This window comes from Psammomys obesus, unplaced genomic scaffold (genome assembly GCF_907164565.1).
Source record: "Psammomys obesus unplaced genomic scaffold, mPsaObe1.curated_primary_1811, whole genome shotgun sequence".
In the NCBI taxonomy this organism is placed as follows: Eukaryota; Metazoa; Chordata; class Mammalia; order Rodentia; family Muridae; genus Psammomys; species Psammomys obesus.
The window spans coordinates 1693282-1704738 of NW_026591450.1; the positions used below are offsets into that span (position 1 = coordinate 1693282).

The 11457-nt window shown below is 43.4% G+C and overlaps 1 protein-coding gene across 1 annotated transcript in view; it reads right to left on the reverse strand.

Moving 5' to 3' along the window:
• Positions 1–9495, reverse strand: part of Arhgap28 (Rho GTPase activating protein 28) — a 151376-nt gene extending 141881 nt beyond the window's left edge. The window contains exon 1 of the mRNA XM_055610184.1: positions 9315–9495. Coding sequence (XP_055466159.1) covers positions 9315–9436 — 122 coding nt within the window. The 5' untranslated portion in view covers positions 9437–9495. The remainder of the gene's footprint in view (positions 1–9314) is intronic.
• Positions 9496–11457: the final 1962 nt, after the last annotated feature.

Sequence of the window (11457 nt, forward strand, 5' to 3'; positions counted from 1 at the left end):
ACACACACACACACACACACACACACACACACACACACACACACCATAAAATGTATGCAAAATGAAAATTTAAATGAGAGCTGAACATTTATAATAGCTTCCATTTTTAAGTTGCTCTCAATGAATCCATCATCAAATTGAGACCGAATATACGAATCAATGTCACAGGATTGTAGTAAAAGGTGGAAAAGATGAGTTTTGGAAGGAGATGTGGTGGGACCTTGGCTCCCATGGCCTTGCTGAGTGTGTGGTCTTGGGTGACTCCTCTGTGGCAGAGTAGCTGGGTCACAGGACTGTCACAGGGATTACATGAGACCTGCATGTCAAGCCCTCAGCTTGTGTTTGCCCCTCAGTAAGCTAATGCGTAACTAATCGCTCAACGCTCATTAGAGCAGCCCGTTACACTGTGGTAAGTAAGAACTGCTCCAATTACTATCATCAAGAAAACTTCCAAAAAAAAGATGGGCTTTATTTCTTCATTTGCATGTGCTACTGAAACATAGCTTAATCCCAACCTCTAACACCTTAACTTGGCCTACTATGTAAATTTGGACTTTTAAAGGCTAGCAGTGAAGGTGAGGCAGATGTAGTTTTCAGCGTGTGAGAAAATTAAGAAAAATAAATAATAACTTCAGTCTGGTGTGGAGGTCCGCACCTATATTCCTACTACTTGGCAGAGGTCACGAGTTCAAAACTAGCTGGGGCTACACAGAGAGATCTGGGCCAGCCAAAGCTGCATAGGAAAACACTGTCTTAAAGAATAATAATTATTAACATTATCATAGTACTGTAGTCAGTTGTTTGTTTGGTTGTTTAGAGAGGGTCTCACTGTGTGGCCCTGACTGGCTTGGAACTTGCTCTTTAGAGCAGGCTGGCCTTGAACTCAGAGATATTAGACTGTTCTGTCTCCAGAGTGCTGGGATTAAAAGCATGAGCTACCATATTGGTATGTTATCATTTTTTAAAGTTTAATACTTTTTTTTAGCATCTCACATGGTGGTACAAGCCTGCAATCCCAGGGCTAGACAGGATGAGGCTGGAGCGTGTGAGGCCAGCCTTGAAGGGGAGTGAGGCGAGAAGAAGGAAGAGAAGGAGGAGGAAGAAGAGGAGACGAAGCAGAACAAGGAAGAAAACCACATAACTGCATCAGTGGCTTTTGTAGGAACACAGATACAGTGATGTTTGTTTAAAGTCAAATGCATTGATTAGCATTTTTATGTTTGTCTTCACAGATGAATAACAAAGAAACAACTTCAAATGAATTCTTGTCTCTATACCATATAGATGTTAAAAAAAAAAAGGAGAAGAAGAAGAAAGCAAAAGAGAAAAGAGAGAATTCTGCGATGCTGCACAAAGTTCACGGCAGATATAAAGACATATCTTTCTGCATAAAGATAATCAGCGGCACAACCCAGGACTAAGACAGCTTAGATACGTCCTATTTGCTTGACAGCTTAAAAATTCCCCCGTGTCTCTTTATCTTTGGTTTGCAGTTCTCCTTCCTGTCCTTTGAGCTGTTTGCGTGCGGTCACTGTCCAGTCATTGGAGGGACTGCAAAGAATGCACACACTTGGTCAGGTTTTCAGAGTCACCGGAGACGGCCAGCTGTTCCTGGCAGTGAGGCTGAGCATACGGAGCCCACCCTTGGAATTACCTGGCACTGGACACCTGTCAGGTCACCTGGAACATTCCTTACTGAAGTGTGGCAGAACACACGGTACCCACAGGATGCGCCACACCCCTGTCCTCTAAGTTAATTTTTAATTGGCATAAAAAATAACGGGTTTCCTTGCGGCATCCCCAGGGACACTTAGTTTTGGTTGATTCTCCAGCTCTCCTTGACCGTGGCCCTCCACTGACCTTTCCACTTTCATACCACACGCATCCTGCAACCCTCTGCAACCCTCTCTGGTAAAATGACTTATTTTTTTCCCATTTCATGGGCCCTTTCCTGGCTTCCTAACCTCCACCCACAGTTCCACACAAACACACACAAACCTATCAATTAGAAGCTAGGCTCTGCATACGAGAGAAAGCATGTACTGTTCGCCTTTCTGGGCACATGTTACCTCATCAATGGCAATATTTTCAGTTCTACTCGTTTTCCTGAAAATTTTGTGAGTTCACTATTCTTTACAACTGAAGAAAATTCCATCTATGCGGCTATGTCCCACATTTTCAGTATCTGCTCATCAGTTGACGGACATCAGGGCTGAGTTCACGTCCTTGCTACTATGATAAGAAGAGTAACAAACACAGGCATATGTATGTGTCTGTGACAAGAGAGGGAGTCCTCTTGCTACATGCCCAGGAGCGACACAGGTGCACCATAGGATGTGCCTATTTTCCACCTTCAGAGAAGCCTCCACATCGATTTCCACAGTGGCTGATCTATTCACACTCCCACCAACCAGGGGTAACTGGCCCTCCCCTCCAGCATCTGGCTTCATTTACTCTCTTGGCGACAGCCAAGAATGGCAGTGAGACGGAATCTCAAAATGGTTTTAATTTTCCATGATAGCTAAGGATCTTGAACACTCCTTAAAATGGTTATTGGCCATTTGTGTTTCTTCTTCTGGGAACAATCTATTCAGCTCATTGGCCGGTTTGTTGGTTGCAAGTTTGGGGATTTACTTTTTGCTGTTCTTTATGTATTCTAGATATTAACTCCCGTCTGAAGTAGAGCCGGCAACGGTTTGCTCCCATTCTCCAGGCTGTCTGTCCATTCTGCTGATAGTTTCTTGTTTGTGGAAGCTTTGAAATTGCATGTAATGCACTTATCAATCCCTGTGGCCATTTTCTGCGCTGCTGGGGGTTTTGCTTACACTCTATCCTAATGTGCTTTCTCTGTTTCCCTGTAACAAGTTCAATGTGCTTAGTTTGTATCAAGGTTTTTAATCCTGTCTAAATAAATATTCTTGCAAAGCAAGAGATATGGATCTAATTTCACTTTTCAGCATGTGGGAAAATTAAGAACAATAAATAATAACTTCAGTCTGGTGTGGTGGTCCATGCCTATATCTCTGTTATTTGGCAGAGGTCAAGAGTTCAAAACCAGCTGGGGCTACCCAGAGAGTTCCAGGCCAGCCGAAGCTGCATAGGAAAACACCGTCTTCAAGAATGATTATTAACATTATCATTATCTAAACATTATTATTAAGAAATTAATAATATTAATTAAGAACATTATTATGTAAGAAATAAAACAATATAAAAATATAGTCTACTTACTCTTTAGTAACTTACACACCCTTACAGTTATTCACTAAGCTGTTGCATCTTAAGTCAAGCAGTAGTTATTTAACTTGTTGATTAATTTGCTTTTACAGTGTGTGTGTGTGTGTGTGTACATGTGCACACATTCATAGTCCACTGCATCCACATAGAAGTGGGAGGACAACCTGCAGAAGTCATCTCTCCCCTTCTATCATGAGGCTCCTGGGGATTGAATCAGGGCATCAGGCTTGGCAGTAGGCCCCTTCACCCTCTGAGCTATCTTTCTGGTCCTTTAGAACAATCAAGGCTCACTTCTACACTACTTAAGGATGTGTTTGACTTTGTCTTTTCTTATAAAGAGATTTTAAAATACTAAGTCAGCTCCTCAATGGATAGGATTTAATCCCCAAATTTCCTTCTAAGAAATATTCCACTCACCTCTTTTGCTTCCGTACCTAACATTTGCCTTTTAGTCACAGCCGGAGCTGATACCTAGAGACCACATGGTTGAGAAATGAGACGGTGACAGTTACTCCAAAAGTAACATTGTTTGGTTTGATGGTAGAATAAAAAGAACATTTGATTATCTGCAAACTTGAATGTTTTCTTGGGTTACAATACAGTTTACAGATATTTAGGTAACATCTCAGGAAAGCACCACCAAGACACTTCTAAGAAATGAAAGAGATGAGATCTAATAACAGCTACAGTCTCTCACAAAGCATTTAATTTAGCAACTCTATGTTTTGTTTTGTTTTTTTTCTTAAGGCTTCAAAAAATTGCTTCCAAAAATAAAAGATCTTAAAAAATTAGGAAACTCATCTCCACGGTTTTCATGAAGTCAAAGCCAGATAAAATGAAATCATTTTATTACCTGACTACTGATGCCTGTTTAATATCGGGTTCACTTTGTAGAAGTGATGGACATAAAAAATAATACATTTAGAAAGAATGATGAATATATTATTTCATGGCACATAAATTAAGTCAAATCAAGATGAAATGATAAAAAAATCATCATCAGAACACCACAGTAATAAATTTCACTGCCATGATCCATAGACAGATGCTAAAAGCAGTACAGGATAGTTTCTGAAGGAAAGATGTTTGCAGAAAGTATTTCCAGGAGGACAACAATTCATTGCAAAGGACAAAACAGTGACTATGTGGTATAGAAACCTAGCAAGGCCGTCTTACCCAGGTGACCAACGTCAACATCATATACCATCTGAGTACCAGGCAGCTGACAGGATGGCCCATGGTCACTTCCACAGTATTTTCTCAAACTCTCACTGAATTCCTAAGAACACATTTGGGCCAGCTCAATTGAAGTGACTTCCTATGAAATCACCAGCCAGTTTGCAGTAGGTGGCAGGGTCATAAAAGACAGATTACCAGAGCGGAAAGGAGCCTAGAAGACGTGCTTAAGATCACTGTGAGATCTTGGGTTCTACTGTATATCAGGAAAATTAACTCTGGCAAGAAAAGTAGCGAAGTAAGAATACAGTCTGTAGTTTAGTTAACTGTAGTATGCCATCCTTACTGTATTCAGTTTTGACCATTGCAATGCTGGTTTTGCAACAATGTTAACATGTTAAGGAATCTGGGTGAAGGTGACTGCTGCAAATTTTCCGTAAATGTAAAGGTATGTCATGAAAATTAAAAGTTAAGGGGGGAAAGCGTGCTTCCAGGTCATGCTAGACTTCCTGTGTGTTTGAGTTTGCGTCAGGGATTAATGGTCAGAGAGAACTGAGCAGGTTAAAAATGGATAGAGCAACTGGCCAAATGTTTAGATGAACGACAGGATCAAAGGAAATATACCAGATGTTTAGCAACAAGCGCTACATATGGAGGCACCTCTGCTCAGCAGGGAGTCCATGAAGGAAACCAGAGACACCAGCTCTGCTTTCAACCACAGCATACACATGGCCTATAAATCCCCATCCCCATCTAGGAATTCCATTTCCATTACTATTTCTGAACCTTCTAGAACAAGCAGCCCTCCACTCCCTAGAATTTGCTGTGCTTTGTATATGCGTAAGCTCACACGGGCTTACATAAATGTCTAATTTTAACAAATGTTGACATGTTGATATACCTATTTTTTAAACTAACTTCAACCCTAAATAGATCATCACTAAAAATTGTTAAGTTCAGTTTTATCCGAAATATTTGCTTCCTAAACATCAAGTCTGTTTTATTAAATTGTTCTCATTATTTAAAAAAAAATATGGTTGTAATATTAAGATTCAATGTCTCCTTCACAGAAGTGGGGACAGGGCTGCAGAGGAGACCCCAAGGGTAATCCTGGTTGCTGGCTCTATTTGTTTTTGAGGAAGAGCTACCTTATTTCCTTCTCTATTTTTGTCATTTCTCAGGAAGTTTATTGTACAACTAGAAATAATCATGGTCCTTTCGTATTCGGCCCTCCCCCAAAATGTCTGCATCGCTATTTCACTTAGGCAAGAAAATGTTTGAAAAATCAGGCAACCACCATCATCTTTGGCTAATTCTCACTTTATACGTGAAAGTATTTTGGATGTTTGTCAACATTCTTGGGATTCAGAGTATACACTTGGCTTTTCTAAAAAGCACGATTTTAAAGACAATTTCAACAACTTATTTTCATAGAGCAGACATTGGCAAGACTCTCATCTCTTAGCCCCAATAAAGCAGAATGAGCTTCAGCAAGACGGGTGTGTGACTCCTAAGAAGTTAGAGCAAAGAAAGACTGTAGAGTCTCTTAAATCAATTCCTCAGAAAACCATAAAAGACAAAAGCTACATGAGGAAATGATCTTATAACAATTCACGACCAAGTCTACCCACACTGTGCTTAGTTAGAGTCTAGGAACGTGAGGGCAGCAATCACAGAAGACAGCAGATAATTCTCAAGGAAACACGGTGTGGGGGGGGGGAGGGCTCAAAAGGAAACAGTGATGTTTTAAAAGAGCCAAACTCCCCAGACAAATTCCAAGAAGTGGGACCTTATCTTTTGTATCAACACATTGTTTACTCTCCGAGTGCTGACCTTCTTAGAATGATCCATGTATAAAATAGCATAAACTGCTTATCTACATTAAATACTGATTTTTTTTTTTAAATTGAAATCTGGAGCAGACATTGCCAGCCAACCCCATCGCAGAGTCTTAGGTACCCAGAAGTGCCATTATAGGGCACGTGCTTCTGAGCTTGAAGACAGCTTCGTTCATTATATCCCGTATGTAGTTGTAATCCATCAAACAAGGCAAGAAAGAGCAAGAGATTCTCTGAATTCTTCCACATTCTAATATGGGAGCTGTAAAACTGATTGTTTTGACCTGGATTAGTCTACTTTACATCAAGGACGTCATTGACATTTGTGGTACCTCGTGAGTCGTCGCTCAGTGTTCTAAGCAGTTCCGGTCATTGGCTTGAAGCAGGGGAGTCACGGATGCAGGTGACGGTAGGGTCTGGCAATCTTGCACCAAGCCTGACTCCACGGGCACTTTTTTGCTGTTCGTTTATTTTAACAAAATAAAGAAAGAAAGAAGAGGCAGGGCCCCAGAGGAATTTAAGTGGACTGCTGACTTTAATGCGGAAAAGCAGCAGGAAGAGTACGGCAAACAGGGGCTCCCAAGGCCAGCACAGTGAGCGGCCATGACTATTCCTCAGCCCGGGACAGTGTTGGCAGGCAGCAGCATGCACCCCAGGTACTATCCCCCCATTCTCAACCGGAAGTTGGGAAATCCAGTTACACCAGGAACTTCTTATATTAGAAATTGTGCCACTCCTTTCCTCCCAAAAGTTCTATTGTTGCATCCTTTTGTAAAAGTCTGTTGGTGCCACATTCTTGTGGCCAGAAGAGAATCCCATTTATCTTCCTGTCTCCAATGCTTGATGTTTTACTAAGATATAGTATGGCAAACGGGCTGAGTTTGGCTCTTAAAAAGAGCCATTTTATCTTGGCCATTTATAATATTAGTGGGAATCCATTAATTTCCTCAAGAAACATTTATTTGGCTACTACAATATTCCAGACACTTCCTCAGTATTTGAAAATAATGGTGGCAAAATGAACAACACATAGGGATGGGGGATATACTATATTTTGGTGGGAAAATTAAGGCCCCAAACTGAAAACTAGATAAACTAGGAGTACTAGATGCCTGAGGAGGAAGGAGGAAGGCTTAGCTCTGATTTCCATCTGTGCAAGCAAGAGCTAAAGAATGCCGATCCTTGGGAAGCCAGAGCCCGTGATCACATTCCCAGAGCCAGACTACTCACTGACCCACAAGTAGGCTCCAGATACATAACAGAGTTTAAGGGAAGTGTGTTTGTGAAAGAGAGAGTGCTTTCTTCCAGAGTACAACAATAGCATCTTGCTTCTTGCTTGAAAGGAAGTATTGATCAGTAGCTGGTAAGCCAAAGGTTAATAACCGGGTCTGATAATTTCTGTTATCAGACACATGATGGATGAGGTGGTATCCTCTGGCGCCTGGTAAACACAGGAACCTCTATTTTCAACTTTTACTGAGTACCAAGGACTTAATCTATTCTCTCATGATCTTGCTGTTCGAGGGGCTGGAAGGAAGGGGGCTGTACACTTCCATCCCCTGCCTCGGAGGAGGGAAAAAACAGAGGGTCCTGCAGCGTGAAAGGCAACTACCAAGTTACAGACGTGGACCTAACTGGTTCATGGTAAAGGACTGACTATGATATCACCACTCCCACTCTCAAGCATTTTCATTCCGCAAGACCACATGTTGAGCTAATAAAGGTTCTCCCTCCAATTTGATTTCCGCTATCTGGCTGGTGCCCAAAAGACAGCTGCTGGGGCTTAAGCTCCACCCAAGCCCTTGCTTTGCATCAGATCCCATGTATTTAGTCACTCATAGTCTAAGCCATCATGATCCAAGATGGTATTTCTGAAGAGAATTACACGCTAAATACAAAGGAAAGTTTGTATCTTCTAACAGCCTTTAAATGACATAAATGAGTCCTGGTGCCGGATGAAACTAGTCCGTTTCTCATTGTCTGTATAAAAATGAGCTCTGCCTCAACCCGCTCTCTTCTTCGGAAGAGACCGTAATTTCTTTGTGAGCTAAGCCAGCCCGGGGTGGCTCCTAAGCCAGTGTGGTCGGTTCATCTCATGGATGCCTTCCAAAGCACATTCTGTGACATAGTCACAAATCAAATAAGTTGGGAAACAGAAGTAATTATGATCACATAAAGTTAGAAGTGTGAGAAAAAAAAACAATTAAAAATAACAGTGACATAAAAATGCCATTAGAAAACGAAATCAGAACACACCAAAGAGTAGGCTATAAACAAACAAACAAACAAACAAATAAATAAATAGATAGATAAAGGCATCGAGTGATGTATTCGTAGCAGATAGCGACGCTTAAACAAATGAACTTCCCCTAAATACGCCAGCGGGCAAACCACCTCACATTCGGGATATTTTTGTCCGCACATCTTTGGTGTTGTTAGTGCGGCTCTAACTGTCCTTCATCCTTCACGGAGCAGATGGACACTGTCAGAGCAATGTGGATTATCCCCGGTTTATTAAACGCGCATATACAGGTTAGAAACTTCTTTCCACCCAAAGAAAGAGGAACTGCGTTTGCCACGGAGAATGGACACCAGCAGTCATCAAATAATGACATCACTGCATTTACACAATTGAGGTTATTTACACCAGAAGCGGGATTGATACGTCACCGGAGGTTTCCTTTTGAGGGGAAACTTTGGCTCCAAATAGTTAATCTGAGTAATTGCGAGTACTTTTCTTTCTTTTCTTTTCTTTTTTTTTTTTTTTTCCCCATCCGGCTTGTGTTTGGTTTTTAGGAATATTTTAAAATTCCTCCTGGTGAGAGCCTTCCACAGAAATGATGTACGTGTCTAACTCATCATAAAGTTCCATCAAGACTACAGGGACCGCTGCTAGCCTCAGCTCAAGCCAGCCACACACAGACTTCTGCCCGGGCCATTTCTCATTTCCAATCAGGACTATAAAAAGAGCATGCTCAGTTATCAACTCCACAAAAAACTCGCCGAAGCGCAGCCCGCCTCCCTTGCCCCGCCCGACGCGCGGCCCGCGGAGCGGCTCGGTACCTGCTGAGCGGGTGGCTGGCGGCCGCCCGGGACGCACAGCGTGGCTCCGCGCCCTGCGGTTGCGAACACGCGTGCGAGTGGTAGGCGGTCAGCACCACGCCGCCCGAGTCCTCCACTTCCATCCTCAGCCGCGCATGTCCCCGCGACGACCCAGAACAAAGACCCGAACCAACGTGGACCAGCCCCGGGAGCGGGTCAGCGGCCCAGAGCGTCCGGCGCCCCGCGGATCCGCAGCCAGGACGGCCCCGCCCGCCCGAGGGTCACGCCCACAGGGTACAACCGGACGGATTAGCATACACTGGGAGCCACGCCCACAGAGTATAGCGGAAGATTAGCATACAGTGGGGGCCACGCCCACAGGGAAAACAGCAGAAAGATTAGCATACACTCTGGGCCACGCCCAGAAGGATCCCTGCTTCTAGGAAACTGGAAACCTGCCTCAAGCTGGTGGCTCCAGCCAGCTGCTCTAGTAAAGTTCGTGTTTTTCTTCCTTTGTTCCTCTTTTCCTCTTCTCAACCTCCTCCTCCTCGCCCCCTTCAAACGGGAGGCTTATCCCGTGGCTAGGAACGTTTCCTGCCTGGCAGTCAGAAGTGAGACAGAAACCATGCCTTAGGCAAGGGGAGAGAGGCTAAGTCTGGAATGGGTGCTCTGGGGGGAAAAAAAGGGAGAAAAATGTGACACTCTTATTTAAACATCCGAATTAGAGACTGAAGAATTGGGTTGCGTTGCCGTTTGCTAGTGAGGTTACAGTAAACCTGATTTCCCTTCTGCCCAAGCCATCCCTCTCCAAACGCGGGACAGCTCTTCCCCCCCCCCCCCCGCCCCCATGCCCTCAAGACTGCAACAGGCAGACCCTTACCCCATTCTTAACGCCCCTTACTCCACCCAGTCCTGATCACACCGAGAGATACTGTTTCAAGACTGTATGAAAGCTGGTCCTGACTGCTATGGACTCTGTGAATGGTATTTTAAGGGGAATTTTAAGGGAGAAAGGTATAAATACACACACACACACACACACACACACACACACACACACGCACACACACTATGTACTAACATACCTGAAAGTGTTTATAGTCTTTTTCCTGACTATAGTTCTGGCTGGAATTCCTTTAAAGATTCTCTCTCCTGTCTCCTGTGAAAGCTCTTAGTGATCATCAGTCAAATCCCCTCCCCCCCTTACTCCCCCTGCCACTTTCTAGAAATTGCTCTTGCTTTTGTTACAGGAATAATTTCATTCTACCCTGTAATTAAAGCAGTCTGCCCTTCCCATGCCCTGTGTGCTTCTCTGCTCTGACATCCACGTGAGTGATTGCTAATGGGTCCTGGTCTTTTTTCCCCCTAAAGCCCAGATGGAACCAGGAAACTCCTCTCAGAATGAAAAGCCAAGGAGCAAGAAAGCTCTGAGGGGAAAACCCATTGCCAACTCAAGATCAAGTTACTATTTTCCAGCAACTTGGTGGTTTCTGCTCAGCTGCAGGCTGCAGGAAGGGCTGATATCATTCTTTTTTTTTTTTTTTTTTATATCCTAGAGTCTCTCCTCTTTTGCATAGCAGACACTTCAGAAAGAAGGCTGCATATCAGCTTTACATAAGCATAAGTCATCTGAGATGAGGGAACCTCAATTAAGATCAAGGTGTGGGCTAGGCTGTAGGGCATTTTCTTAACCAGTGATTGATGGGGAAGGACCCAGGCCATTGTGAGTGGTGCCATCCCTGGGCTGGTGGTCCTGGGTTCTATAAGAAAAAAAGCAGGCTGAAGAAGCCATGATGAGCAAGCTGGAAAGGAGCACCCCTTCATGGCGTCTGCATCAGCTCCTGCCTCAAGGTTCCTGTCCTGCTTAAGTTCCTGTTCTCACTGCTTTTGCTGATGATCTGTTATATAGAACTCTGAGTGAAAGAAACTCCTTAGCTCCTCATGCTTCTTTTGGTCATGGTATTTCATCACAGCGATAGTAGACCTAACTACGACAAAAGGCTTTGTGGACAGCTTTTTGTGAATGAATGGACGGGTGGGTGGGTGGGTGGGTGGATGGATGGATGGATTATAAGGGGATTGGTGGATAAATAGTACTCCTCAGGGTAGTAGCTCTCACCTTTCAGGTTAGCCAAGGAATTCTTACAAATTGCTCAAAGAACTT